Below are 15,045 nucleotides of genomic sequence, written 5' to 3'. Positions count from 1 at the left end.
TGTCCACAGGTGTTCTGGTCCAGCTGTCCACAGGTGTTCTGGTCCAGCTGTCCACAGGTGTTCTGGTCCACTTGTCCACAGGTGTTCTGGTCCACCTGTCCACAGGTGTTCTGGTCCACCTGTCCACAGGAGTTCTGGTCCAGCTGGCTCAGGTTTTTAAGGGTTCTTTGAAGTTTTCCATGGCCTTGTTCTCTCCGGTCATTGTCCATTTAGTCCAGCTTGACTCACAGACTGACTGTGTGATCTGACACTGCAGCACCTTGATGTTGGAGTTCACCTCCAATCCCTGGAAGTTGTTTTGGACTCTTTGGTTTCCATTCATTTTATCCATCTCTTCAGTCTGTCATTAGTTGTCCTCTTGTGGACATGTCCAAGGAGGTTGTGTCCAGTCCTGTAGACCTTTAAACGTCTGAAAAATCTGTGCAGCTGTAATCAGAGGAGCATGCAGCAGCTTGCAGATGTTCTCATAGTCTTTAACTTTAACATGCTGCTCAGTCATTTCCTGTCTAAGCTCCACCAGAGACCACTGAGCACCGTCTGTCTTTTCTAGGTCTACCACCCTTTTTGTTAAAACCAGTTTCATTCCAAAATTGCGTATTATTCTGCTTCGTTGTTGTTGTTGTTGTTGTTGTTGTTGTTGTTGTTGTTGTTGTTGTTGTGTATAATTAGAACACTACTGGATGCCTCAAATTTCCCCCTGGGATTAAGAAAGTGTCTGTCTGTTTTTATAGTAATATTCTAGTGTACCAAAATAAAAAAAGACAGGTTTTCATCTAAAAAAAAGTTAAATCTGGTCCTCTGGACATTCAAAAAACAACAAAACAAAGCAAAACAACAAAAAATGTAGAAACGTTTCGTCTCTCATCCTGAGGACTTCCTCAGTCTGAGGTGCTGTATTCAGCTCAGTCTCTTAAATAGCACCTTCTCAGAGTGGATCAACCAGTTTGCTGCTGACAACCAGAACCAGCTGATCACATGCTCAAGAAGGACCATCAGCCTAACAATGGATCATTAGCACCTGATGGCTGTTTACTGTTCACAGAGGGTTGAGTGATACTAGCAATCACAGCATTGTAAGAGGGGGACAGTTGAACCCGGAGGCCTCCACCCCTGTTTAATGATGGACGGTTTCTTTTCACAAAGATGGCCTCCTTTACTCCTCTCTCAAACCATCGTTCCTCTCTGTCCAGGATGTGAACATCTTCATCCCTGAAAGAGTGACCTCTGGCCTGGAGATGAGTGTAGACCTCAGAGTCCTGGCCTGATGATGTTGATCTTCTGTGCTGGTCCATCCTTTTGGCCAGTGGTTGTTTAGTTTCCCTGATGTAAGACTGATCACCCTCCTGACACTGAACAACATACACAATATTACTCTGTTTGTGTCGGGGGACTGGATCTTTGGGATGAACCAGTCTTTAATGTATTTTGGGGTTTAAAAGCCACTGGGACGTTATGTTTAGAAAATAAACGTCTCAGTTTCTCTGATACCCCCTCAACATCTGGAATGACCACTGGTCTGGGTCTGGGTTCCTCCTTTTCACCTGATGGCTGACTGGAGTCCTGTTTGGGTTTCTTCTCTGCTTTCAGGAAGGCCCAGTTAGGATATCCACATTGCTCTAGAGCCTGTCTTGTGTGGGATTTCTCCTTCTGCCTGGCTCCTGAGCTAGTGGGGACGCTGTCTGCTTTGTGGTACAGAGTCCTGATGACTCCTAACTTGTGCTCCAAAGGGTGATGGGAGTCAAACTGCAAATACTGGTCTGTGTGGGTGGGTTTGCGGTACACCTCGGTTTGCAAATGTCCTCTATCAGAGACTGAGACCTCACAGTCCAAGAAAGCCAACCTGCCATTTTTTACATCTTCTCGTGTGAACTTGATGTATTTATCCACAGAGTTGATGTGGTCAGTAAAATGTTGGTCTTCCTGAGATTTGATTTTAACCCAGGTGTCGTCAACATACCTGAACCAATGACTTGGTGGTGTCCCTGAAAAGGACGTCAAGGCTCTCTTTTCTACCTCCTCCATGTACAGGTTGGCAACAATAGGAGAAACTGGAGACCCCATAGCACACCCATGTTTCTGCCTATAATATTGCTCCCCATATGTGAAGTAGGTTGACTGCAGGCACAGTTTCAAGAGTTGACACAGTTGTTCTGTGGAAAGTGTGGTCCTGCTGCTCAGAGTGGTGTCTGATTTTAATTTTAAACTGACCACCTCTACTGCATCATCAACAGGAATGCACGTAAAGAGTGATGTGACATCAAAAGAGACCATTGTTTCATCAGTCTCCATGATGACATCCCTCACCTTGTCCACAAAGTCCATGGTGTTCTGTATGTGGTGTTCTGAGCTGCCAACTAAAGGGATGAGTACAGACGCCAGATATTTGGAAACATTGTAAGTGACAGAGTTAATCATGCTAACAATAGGTCTTAAAGGTACACCTTGTTTGTGGATTTTAGGTAAACCATACAGACTAGGTGTGGCCTCCCCTGGGTACAGTCTGTGGTACAGAAAACGGTCAATAGCCTTGTCCTGCTCCAAAATTTTCAGGCAATCTATTAACTTCTTCTTGTAACCACTTCCTGGATCTCTTTTCAGAGGTTCATAAGTGTTTAAGTCACTAAGGAGTGTCATAACTTTCTCATGATAGTCTTTCTGGTTCAAAATCACTGTGCACCTTCCTTTGTCTGCTGGGAGAATGATGATGTTTTTGTCCTTGCTAAGAGTGGTGAGTGCATCCCTCTCCTCTCTACTGATGTTGGAAGGTGGTGGTTTGGCATTGCTGAGGCAGGATGAAACTTTGATTCTGAGCTGTTCTGCTTCAGCCTCTTTAATTTTGTTGTTGCGGATGGCTGATTCTGTGGCTGTGATCATCTCCACCAGAGGAATTTTACTTGGTGCAACCACAAAGTTCAGTCCCCTGGCAAGAATCTCTGTCTCCGGCTGGGTGAGCTGTCTGTCAGGTAAATTCTTCACCCACTTTTCTGTCTCCCTGACATGTAACTGTCTACTGGAGTGTTGTCCTACACTGAATGTGTTGTTATTGGAATAGTGATGGTGTTGATGAGTTATTAGTAAGTTAAACTTGTTATGAGTCTGAGCTGAATACAGCACCTCACACTGAAGAAGTCTCTCGGATGAAAGACGAAACGTTTCTACATATTTTTGTTGTTGTTTTGCTTTGTTTTGTTTTTTGAATGTCCAGAGGGCCAGATTAAACTTTTTTAGATTTTTCTGCCTGGATTATTGAGCATGCATCAGGATGACTGATTTTCATGTTTTTTGATTTTTACTAAAATACTTAGTTTCAAGTTATTTCAGTGACATTTGTGGGTTTTTATTTCTTAAACCAAAAAGTAAAACCAAGCCTGTCCACACCTGCGGTTAATAAAAATATAAACTTCAGGTGTAGATGACATCTGGTGATTATTAAAGTGCATTTGGCTGAAATTCTGTAGCTTAAAGCTAAAGCTTTTGGCAATTTTCATTTTTGTTTTGTTTTTATGTTGTCTTGAGTCAGAAGGCCTTGATGGTGTGTTCAGGACCTGGTGGATCAGCAGTTTGGGTTGAATGTGTTCATGCTGGTTCTGGTCCAGGTGTCTGATTTAACTGTCTCTGTGTCCACAGACCTTTCTGGAGCAGACAAAGACCCGGTTCAGTAAGAATTACAAGGGGATGAGTTTATCAAAGATCACAACAACAGTCGGTCTGAACAGTGAGTTTCACCTTGGTGTCTTTGGGTGAGGGAGCCGGGTTTTATTGAACTCCCTCAGTGTTTCCCCCTCCATTATCCAAACAGGGCGGCCTGCCTGGCCAACAGGACCCCCCTGCCCACCCCTGCCACAAAGATCACAGCGTGTAAAGAAATTTATAAACGTCCACACGTTTGCACGTTTCCAATTCTGTGCAGCGGGGAAGACACCAAATGTCCAAACGCTCAAAGCTCTTTACAATCTGTGCCTCATGTACCCATTCATACAGCTCTATACTAGATCTATAGAAAGATAATTGAACAAACCATTCTAGAGACGAATCAGAACTTTAGATCACATTCATACACCAATGGGACACATCTGAGGCAAGGAGGGGTTCAATGTCTTGCCCATGGACATTTCAACATGTGACCGCTTGTGGATTCAAACCCCCAACTCTTTCATTGGAGGACAACTGCTCTAACCACTCATCCACAGCCGCACATTATTTAAATAGTATTAAATAACTTCATGAGCTGAAATGTTATAAATACTGTATAATCCCTTTGAACGAAAGAGAATCAGTAGTCATATTGGGGGGGGGGGGGGGGGATTCTTGTCAATCTGGCAAATTAAAATAACATTTTTTTTTTTGTTAATTTATACTCTGCAAAGGACTTCTTGTGCTATAATTTTTAAAATATACCTGACAACATACTACTGTGTACTTTTACTAAGGTCATGCACATATTATACCACATTAGATTGTGTACTTTTACTAAGGTCGTATACACACTATACCACACTATAATGTGTAATTTTACTAAGGTCATGTACACAGTATACCGCACTATAATGTGTAATTTTACTAAGGTCATGTACACACTATACCACACTATGTGTAATTTTACTAAGGTCATGTACACAGTATATGCCGTAACATGAAAATCTTTGGGAAGTGACCTGTATGCAGGAAAAGGCTCTCGAATGTGTGGGATTGGTGTGTACTGTATTTGTGTGGTGGTGGTGGTGTGTGTGTGTGTGTGTGGGGGGGGGGGTAGTTTATGATAACTGGGTATTAATTTATTCATTCATTTAAAAGAAACAAAACAAATTCATCAATGAGAAAAAACATTGTATGAAAAGGGTGCTGAAAGAAGAAGAAAATTCTTATGATAATAATAATTATTATTATAATAATAATAATAATAATTAAAGCTGCAAGCAGCATTGAAGGCCCTCGCAGCAAAGCGCCGCTCCGGCCTTACGGCGATCGCGGGAGCTCCAGTGACTCCGCCCAGTCGCCATAGCGAATGATCTCTCTCTCATCCCACGCCCGTTCACCGGGGTGCGCATTCGCCGAACCTTCGACATCACCTGCGACCGCTGGCGCTCCAGCAACTCCTCCCAGTTGCTGTTGCGAATGCTCTCATGCCATTCCTGCACGCGTCCACCAGGGTGCGCACTGAGATATAACTGTAAGAATAATATAGGTTGTGCTTTGGAGGCTATTGACCACTTATCATGGATTCCTTTTCAAGGGGTGGATAATGATCGATCATACTGATTTTCGTGCACCTCCCTCGGTTCAGATCTGTGGAATTTATAGCCAAACATATTGCAACGGCATCACTTCTTAATTCGTCAAGCCGCCACGCCCACATCCGACTTCAAAAACTGTTTGTAATTTAAAGTGAGTCAGACCAACTTGTTGTATGTCTTCTATTACAGGATCATCCTGATTAGGTGTCAAGGGTGTGAGAGAGGGAGCATTCCAAATTAAAAAAGTGACTTCCTGTTCTGAGGAGGCGGGGCTTTGATGACATCAGAATATGACCACAGTGGATCGTTGGGCATCAACAGGGATGACTCATGCCAAGTTTGATGTGTTTTGCTCTTTCACTGTGAAAGTTACAGCATTTGGAAATTTTTGGAGTGAAGAGCAACTTTCAGGCCTGGCCACGCCCCTTTAACGTACGAAAATGCAAGCTTTTGATAACTGTTACTCCCCGATGTGTTAAGGGCATATTAACCAAGTTTGAAGGCAATCCTTCAAAGTCCCTAGGAGGAGTTCGTTAAAATTTGCAATTAGAAACACCCCAAAATGACCATTTGACACAAAATGGCTGACTTCCTGTTGGTTTTGGACCAGGGCTCCAAGAGACTTTTCATAGGTCCTTAGAAGATACAGATGTTCACCAAGTTTCAGAATTATCGGTCCAAAAATGGCTTGGGGCTGAGGTTTTAAAATATTCTAGGGGGCGCTGTGGAAGCTATTGGCCAATTCTCATGGATTCCTGTTCAAGGGGTGGATAATGATCGATCACACTGATTTTGGTGCATCTCTCTTCAAATCTCTGGAATTTAGAGCCAAACGTATGGCGACGGCGTTACGTCTTACTTCGCCACGTCACGACGCCCACATGCTCCAGCCAAAACTGTCAGTGTTGGAAAGCAAGTTACACCAGCATGTCTTCGGTCACTGGACACACTGTCATGCTGATCAGGTGACAGGGGTCAGATAGGGACCGTTAAACGTAAAACTTTACACTTCTTGTTGTCAGGGGGCGTGGCTTAAGTGATTTCATGATTTGACCATTCAGTCTTGCAGGGGACCAGATGTGGATCAATCACTGAGGTTTGATGTCGGTTTTCATGTAGGAGCTACTAGTGTTTCGTTTTTCATGGCTAGACGTCAAACTTTCAGGTCTGGCCCCGCCCCTTCAGCATGCTCCGAAACAAACCTTTTAGATAACTTTTCATCCGCCATGCCTTTTGAACCAACTGGCCAAGTTTGAAACTGATTGAGCAAAATCCCTAGGCTGAGTTCGTTCAAATGCGGAGGCTGTAAACCTTCAAAAAGGTGTGAAATTTGGGACGGCATTCCAAAATGGCTTCCTTCCTGTTTATCATACAACGTTGTTGCCAGAGGGTTTTCTGTGCATCTTGGGGAATTGGACACGTGTACCAAATGTCATGCTTCTATGACAAACTAAGATTAATGCTAAGGGTATTTTGAAAATTTCTAGGTGGCGCTCTTGAGCCGTTTCTGTTGCGATTTTTGCAACGCCCTTAAAATACGTAATTTTTCAGCAGTCCTGATATGTCCGCCAAATTTGAGTTTCGGGATATGTTAAGGCCCCAAAACGCCAATTCATTTGCCAAAAAAATTGCAGCTCGGGCCTGAACAGAGCGATTACAATAGGCCTTCGCAGCGCTTCGCTGCTCGGGCCTAATAATAATAATGGGTAACCTCTAAGTGTAGAAAATTTCAGTCAAAATATTTTTTTCTGATTGGTGCAGGGGTGTGGTTGTGAGATGAAGTAGTCATGCTTTGCCAGTGCTCCGATTAAAACTTTTATCTCTTAGCACTACCAAGCCCTCCGTATTTACTTTTATGCCGAGTATCCCACACCTAACCAGTGCGTAGAATATAAGGACGTTATGGCTTCACTGTACTCTCTGGGTTTGAAGCCCGCTTTGCTTTTTCCTGCCCGACTCCGTGTGACTTTACCTGATGGGCACGGAAGGTGGCTGGGCTCTGTGGAGGAGGTGCAGAAATACATGGACATCTAACCTCAGGCTTCATAGCGCAAGTAACATTTAACTTTTCTTTTGACTGATGAGCAACGCGCTGTTTCCGCACTGGCTTTGTTTATAAACTTTAGTTTACTTGAGGTGACGCAGATGAACGCAGGACTCTACCTGATTAACACTTTTTTTTGGTTTGCGTTGCCTTAAAAGAGTGCGGCTTTTTGTTTTGCATTTACACGCACACAAATAGTTGAAGCATTCATATGATATAAACTACATATCACAAAATATTAAAATGTGTGATACATATAACATTTCAATCTATTCTCTTGAATCGGTGTATTTGTATCACTCATAAAACGAGTATGGTAGTTCCTGCAGAACCTGACACATTTTGTTTCCGATTACTCGATTAATCAGCAGAATAATCTATAGATTTCTGAGATGGACATCTGTCAGTCTGACAAACATAAATTGCATTTTTTTAATTATTTTGTACTGTGCTAATTACTACGTGTGCTACAGTGTTTAAAGCATCACCCTCATGAATTTAACAGTTCAGTGAAGGTAAAAACACGTCTTTATTGCTACTTTAGTAGTTCTGTAACTGTAATCACATTTTCACTTGTAAATATCACACTATTTTAAAAACGTACAAATAATATTAATACGTGAATTTTCTTGTCACTAGAAGTATTTGAACCATAAAAACATCATGCCTGTAACTATACCAGTAAACGAGACAGATTTAACAGAATCAAAGGAAAACTTTTTTTATTTCTTTGTTTTATTGTTTTCTGAATTAATCTTTCAAAAACGTTGAAATTCACTTCTACATCGAAGTTCTTTGAGCCCTAAAGAAAACTCTCAAGTGAGAGGCTGTACACTTAGTCCATAAACCGTCCAGCTAGTAATGCTCGTGTCACTGAAAGCAAATGACACACACACACACACACACACACACACACACACACACACACACACACACACACACACACACTCTCCCAAGGCCAGAAGCTTAGGGGAAACACTGCTGCTGAATTCTTCCTGCAGTAAACGGTTCTGAATGGGTTCTAATGGATCTCTGTTCTTCCTTCACAGTCGGTACCATCGATGTAGGCAAAGCTCGTCTCATGTTCTGGGACCTGGGAGGTCAGGATGAGCTGCAGTCTCTGTGGGACAAAGTGAGGAAACATGCTGTATCAATTGTTTAATGATTGCCTGGACACAAGTTAGAAAACAGAACTTTTTATTTTTGACATGACTACATATGCTCCTGTTCTCCTTCTTTTCTTCTGTTTTTTACTGTAAGCTCAGTAAACATGACATAAGAAACAATCAACAGTGTGCGTATCATCGCTTCACCTCACTGGATTCATCAACATCACAGAATATATCCTCATTTGTAAGGCGTTGAGGGAAGAACCTCCTTGTGTGATGAACGTCTTCAAGCTGGATCTGTTCAGTTCTTAGAGCTTATTGGTGAATTTTCACATGAGAACTTTCACGTTTGAGCAAATGATTGATGCGTAGCTGGATGGGCTTTGAAATGACAGGAAAGTTGGGGTGCCATGTTAAAATTCAAGATGGCTGCCACCATATCTATATTTTGATCATTGTAAATAAATAAATATTGATAGATATAGATGGATGGGTAGATATTTAAACTGACCACCCCTATAATTTGAGAATCTAGGCTTTCTATTGCGTAAAAGTATAATTTCATCAAATTATCAGGGTGGCTGAAGATTAAGCCAGGGGGTGGCCAAGGCCACCACTGGCCACCCCCTGGCACCTCCACTGCACCTGGTGGTGGATCAAGTGTTTCCCTCCGTTCACCACGGTCCTTCATTCTGTGCTTCCTCGAACAAAAATCCTCCCTCTGTTCTTCAGCGCACTGACTCTTAACCACTTTCATATATTTGCACCAAAAACATGTAGGTTTACTTTCATTCTCTGTTCAGCTCCAGTCCAGAAAAAAAACACTCGTCTCAGAAACTACAAACATTCACTGTTCAACCCCTCGGAGACGGGACAGTGGTGTTCCACTTGTTTTAAAGTAAATGTGCTTGTGATGCTGAATGTTTTTCTTTGTTCAGTATTGTTTTTAACCTCCTAGGACCTGACGTCCACATACAGTGTGCAAGACTTGGGGTCTTAGGAGGTTAAGTTTGAGCGCTTGATGTTCGCTCGTAGGTTAGCTGAGGCTGTTCAGACTAGTTAAATGCTAACTCTTGTAGCTTGCTGTAAACTTTAGTTTTTAACCAGTAACATTAGAAAATGATGGTGCATGGTTTTATTTTACTTAAATGTTTTCCCAAGTTGTGTTGCTAGTTGTAGTTTCCACCTTCTCCACCCTTTGTGTTACATGTGGTAACCGTGAGAAGACTTTTCTCTTCCTTGAGCCTGGGACTTATAATATTCAGTTTTTATTTAGTACTACGCCGAGTCCCACGGAGTCATCTATGTGATCGATTCAACCGACGAAGACCGTCTGTCAGAATCGAAGGAGGCCTTTGGTGTGTTCCGTTCCTGTTTTTATTTTAATACATTTATATTCTTTATATTTGTGGCTGAATGAAAGCTGGTTCTGTTGCAGAGAAGATGATCAGCAGCGAAGCGTTGGAAGGCGTTCCACTCCTGGTTCTGGCCAACAAGCAGGATGTTCCGGTACTACACTATTTACTATACTTGGTTCTAAAAGTACTCAGTAAGCCTCAGTTTCACCATTTGTTAGAGTCAAGTCAATTAAAAACACACATTCATTTTTTCATCTTCACTATCGAAAAACAAATGTCACATTCTGGTTTTAGGTTGACGCTCTTTGTTTTGTTCTGTTTGTTTTTCTGTTTTTACTGATTAAAGTTAAATGATGTTGAAAGAAAAGTGGGGTGGTGGTAGCTCAGCGGTCGGCGCTGCTGTTTTGTGACCCTGAGGCTGCAGGTTTGAGCCCAGTTGTGTCAGGAAGGACATGTGGTGTACAACGGTTTCAGATCTGCCACGTCAGTTCACTGGTTAGGACGATCCTGCAGAAGAGAGCAGCCGAGAGAAGGAAGCCTGAAAGGAACGCTTCCAGCTGTGTCTCTACAGTCCCAGTAAACTGCTGATGCTCTGTGGTCTTGATCTTCCTGCTGGTTCTGACTAGGGCCGAACATTTAATTTAATTCGCAATAATATCGCAAAACGATAAAACAAGATTTTCTAATCGCAAAGGCTGCGGTTTGACAGGTCACGTGATCTGGTTACATGACTTGTGAGTGGAGCAAAGCAAGGAGCAGAAGTCAACGCTGCGCTTTAACCAGTTGCACGATGGCGTCGGGCTCGACAGAAGCTGACGCATCTGAAAGTTTGGTACCAAAGAGGAGCAGCACGTCCGTTGTTGGGAATTATTTTGGCTGTAAAGAAGACGCTGCGCAGCGACACGAGTTGTGCAGAACCTGCCTTGCTGCTGTTGCTACCTCTCGAGGGAACACCACGAATCTTTATCAGCACTTAAAAAAACACCACGAAGACATTTACGATAGTTGCATGACTAGAACGACCTGTGCTTCGACTTGAAGTGAGCGAAGTAGCAGCCGACAGGGATCACTGACCGAACTGTTCGAAGGAATTCCTCCGTATGAACATAAATCGAAACGGCACGCGGAAATAATTTGAGCAGTAACGGAGTTCATAGTGAAAGACATGATGCCCATTAATATAGTGACACGCCTGGGTTTACAGCTTTGGTAAACACAATGGATAAGCGGTACAGAACGCCCTCGTGCACACATTTTAGCCATGTGACTGTCCCGGAGCTATAAAAAACTGCAGAAACTGAGTTGCAGTGGAGCTGAAAACAGTGGAGTTTATTGCATCTGAAACGGATTTATTGCTTGTTTGGTGAAAAATACATGAGAAGAAGACATTGAAAAGTAATTGCATATTAAATCACAATAAGGATATTTTCCAAATGGTTCTGACAGGTTTTCTGTTTGCTGTGTCAAGTGTCCCGGCCCCTTCATAGGTTTTGTTACGGTGTTTGATGCGGTGTCTCCTCTGCTTTCAGAACTGTTTGTCAGTCCCGGACATTAAAACAGCCTTTAGTGACTGCGCACCAAAGATCGGCAAAAGAGACTGTTTGGTCCAGCCCTGTACCGCCCTAACGGGGTAAGACTGTCTGTTTCGTCACTGTCGAATCATTCTGAAATGTACCGTTCTTACGGCTGGGCGATATGGACCAAAATTAATATCGCAATTTTATTTTTTTTGACAAAAATCGCGATATACGATATACATCTCGATATTTTTTCTTTCCATAAAGTAATAACAAAAATAGATTTGAGTCAAAGTTTTGTCCCAATTGTCACACAGGCACATTTATTAACAACAACTGTAACTGTACAAAATAAATGCCTAAAAAAATGTACATATATTAAATAGTTTATTTTTTAGACATCTAGTTACATATATTAAATAATAATCCTCTTCAACTGGGGGCAGCTGTGGCTGAGAGCTTAGAGCAGTCGTCCTCCAATGGGAGAGTTGGGGGTTCGATTCCACCAGCAGTCACATGCTGAAGTGTCCCTGGGCAAGACACTGAACCCCTCGTTGCCTCTGATGTGTGTCCCGTTGGTGCTTGAATGTGATAAAGCTCTGATGAGTCTTTGTACAGATCTAGTATAGAGCTGTTTGAATGGGTCCATGAGGCACAGATTGTTGTAAAGAGCTTTGAGTAACTTGATAAGATAGAAAGATGCTGTACAAGTACAGTCCATCCAGCTGCGCCACCTTCATGTTAGTCAGCGTATGTAAACTGGTAGAGAGCCCCCACTTGGAACCTTGAAGCTGCAGGTCCGACAGACCCGTCTCCTAAACCACGGTTCAGAGCTCGTTTAGCCGTGCTGTGCCTTTTAGAGTTGATCACATCGCTAAAGATACGGTCCTTAGCGGCTAACAAGACGGCTAAAGCGTTAAGGAAAATGTTGGTCAGTGGCAGGAAACTACCAAGAGATGGCAGGAAGTCTTTCAAAATAAAACATTAAACTATAAATTGTGAAAATTATGAAAAAAAGTGTAAATAAAACACCTGCATATAAACTGCAGGGTGCAAAGTGTGAGACAAAAGTAAAGACTTATATAATTACAGTGTATGTCTATAAACTGCCCACCACAATCATGGGAGGAAACTGTTTTCTAGTTTTATATTACTTAAATGTATAATTTCTCAAATGATTGGGATGGCTGAAGATTTATCCTAGGGGGGCAAGGCCACCATTGGCCACCCCCTGGCTCCTCCATTGCACCTGGTGGTGGATAAAATGTCTCGCTCCACTCCAGGATTCACCACTCTGCGCTGCCTCAGACAAAACTAAACCCTAAGTGTAACTTCTACTCACCTGAATATTTTACACTAAAAGCTAGGGGTGTAACGTTACGCTAAAATCACATTTCGGCGCGGGTCGGTTAATTTTCGGTACAAAAAAGGCCAAAATAAAGACTTGCAAAATGTTTATTTAGAAAATATGCCAAGTAAACAAGTTCAGTCATTGCAGACTTCTTAACTGGAGGTGATCTGGTGGATGAAGAAGACTCAGCTGTTCGTTCTCAGACTGCAAACAACACAAATAAAATAAAAAAATTGAGTGAATAATATTCTCACAGCACAGCTGAAGTGTCTCAGGTTCTGCAGGAAGCGTTTAGAAGAACGCGTGTTAACTTTGAAACCCACTGACTCTTTGTGTTTGTTCTGCTGCAGGGACGGAGTGAACGACGGCATCGAGTGGATGGTGAAGTGTGTGGTCCGGAACATTCACCGGCCGCCTAGGCAGAAGGACATTACCTAAAACCTCCTGGTTCTGACCGTGGGCTGAGAACGCTCGAACAACCCGTTCTGTGTTTGGACTGCTTCTGATTTTATTCCAGTTTCATGAGGGGAGCGGCTGATCCAGGTTCTGCTGCTAGCTGAGTTTGAGAAGCTGACCAGAACCTTGGCTCCTGGCTCACATTTGTCCCGTTCCTCCATACTTAGTTAAAATTCAACATTTAATCAAACGCTTGGACCCTCCAAGGTCTAAATCTCATCAAGTTGCATTCCTTTCATTCCCTTGGGTTCTGTTCTGAGACGGTTCTGTCTTGATGGGTCACATCATGTTGGTTCTACCCTTCAACATCCAGACCTTCTGAGAAGATGGATCTCCGCTGGTACTGACCTTTCTTTAGAAATCAGGGGACAGTGGTCCATCAAACCAGTCGGGTTGTTCAGGTCTACAGGTGTGATGAACAGACCCCACCGTACGTGATGTTATATTTGGGGTGTATGAGCAGATCAGAGGACACACCTGGGGGCTCAGTTCAGCTCGGCGTGGGTCACTACATCTAAAATCTGTGGTTTAATTTCTGTATGAAACTGTTCAATGAGCTGTTTGGACGATTATTTAATAAACTCTTGTCAGATGTGAGCGTGCTGGAGCTCCTCTGGGGCCTCTTGTATCAAACTGTCGTCAGTTTTCCTCCTGAAAGTTTTTATTTCTCTCTTTCGGCTGCTCCCTTCTTCAGGGTCTCCACAGTGAACTGACTCTCACGAGGACTTGGAAGTCATTTTTACGCCGGATGTTCTTCTGACACAACCACAGACCGCTGAGCTACCACAGCCGTCTGCGTGGAGCAGGGAGCTGGTGTCTAGGGCACCCGGGGGAGCAGAAGATGGAGGTGGAAGGCCTTGCTCAAGGGCCCAGAGTGGGGCAGCATGGAGACAGGTGTGGGTGCTTCACCTTTCCTTCCTACATCTGAACGAACCGAGCGCACGTGAGACTCCACCCCTGACCTTTTAGTTTATTTAACGGGTGTGAGCGCATGCGATATTCCAAAAAGCCTCATTGAGGATCATCGAGTCCCAGCCGGTGGACTTGTCTTCTCTCTGGATCAATTGTTTTTTATTGGTGCATTACTAATCACTGAAAGCAGATTTTATTTGTGGTACCACCAGAGGAGCCTGAACCAGAAGACTTTATTTGTGGCACCACCAGAGGAGCCTGAACCAGAATCACCTCATGGATTATGTGAAGATGTCAGGGGTGACCTCTGGCTGCAGACCTGACAGAACACTTGCTGCTGGAGATGTGAGTTGCCTTAACGTTGCTCAGCAGCAGCTGTAGAAGAAAGCATGAGTGATCTGGACCACAGGAGCAGGTGCACAGTCAGAACACGTGTGTCACCATATAAAGGTCCTGAAATGGTTGAGCAAAGAGTTGACTAGGAGTTCTTCACTCCATCCAGCAGCTCGGTCTGCGTGGACTTGTGTTTAAGAGGAATAAAGATGGAGAAAAGTCCCTCCAGGTGTGGAGTTGGTGCTGTTCTTCATCAGTACCAGGTTCTTCATCTCTCATGACCTCAGGGTGTAGTGTTGCCTGAGCTAAAGTTATGACTCAGGTCTGCTGATGTTCCCTAAATTAAAACATTCAAAAAGACAATAAATTATGACAAAAACTACGAGAAGCCCTGCAGATCTTCTTGAAGCTGTCAGAAAATAACTGAAAATATGACTGATGAACTTTTGGAGTCGGGTGAAGTTCCAGATGAACGTTGTCCAACACAGCAGAGCCTCCATTTCAGACACTCCTCACATGTTGACATCTGGCTGGGTGGAGGTGCACCGGAGTCGTTTACAACACAAACTCCAAGCAGTGACCAGTCATGAACATACGGTTATTTACAAGTTCTCACCAAAATGGCTACGACTTCATCCCTTCTCAACATGAGATGATTTCAAAATCTGGTGTAGGAGTCATCACAGAGCTGCAGCCCAGATCCTGATGATCACAGTTTTAATTTAATTTGG

At 43.2% G+C, this 15,045-nt stretch overlaps 1 protein-coding gene across 2 annotated transcripts in view; it reads left to right on the top strand.

Annotated features, from left to right (window-relative positions):
- The window catches only part of arfrp1 (ADP-ribosylation factor related protein 1), a 13,763-nt gene extending 623 nt beyond the window's left edge, over positions 1-13,140 (top strand). For both annotated transcript variants that reach the window (XM_037679163.1, XM_037679161.1), the window contains 6 exons: positions 3,628-3,715; positions 8,328-8,410; positions 9,664-9,745; positions 9,826-9,896; positions 11,275-11,375; positions 12,964-13,140. In XM_037679163.1, the coding sequence (XP_037535091.1) occupies positions 3,676-3,715; positions 8,328-8,410; positions 9,664-9,745; positions 9,826-9,896; positions 11,275-11,375; positions 12,964-13,051 (465 nt within the window). In that variant the 5' untranslated portion in view covers positions 3,628-3,675 and the 3' untranslated portion in view covers positions 13,052-13,140. The remainder of the gene's footprint in view (positions 1-3,627; positions 3,716-8,327; positions 8,411-9,663; positions 9,746-9,825; positions 9,897-11,274; positions 11,376-12,963) is intronic.
- The last annotated feature ends 1,905 nt before the right edge of the window (positions 13,141-15,045 follow it).

This window comes from Nematolebias whitei, chromosome 7 (genome assembly GCF_014905685.2).
Source record: "Nematolebias whitei isolate Nwh7 chromosome 7, NemWhi1, whole genome shotgun sequence".
NCBI classification, from domain to species: Eukaryota; Metazoa; Chordata; class Actinopteri; order Cyprinodontiformes; family Rivulidae; genus Nematolebias; species Nematolebias whitei.
The sequence above is the reverse complement of the archived record's forward strand: the minus strand, read 5'-3'. Positions and strand labels throughout refer to the sequence as shown.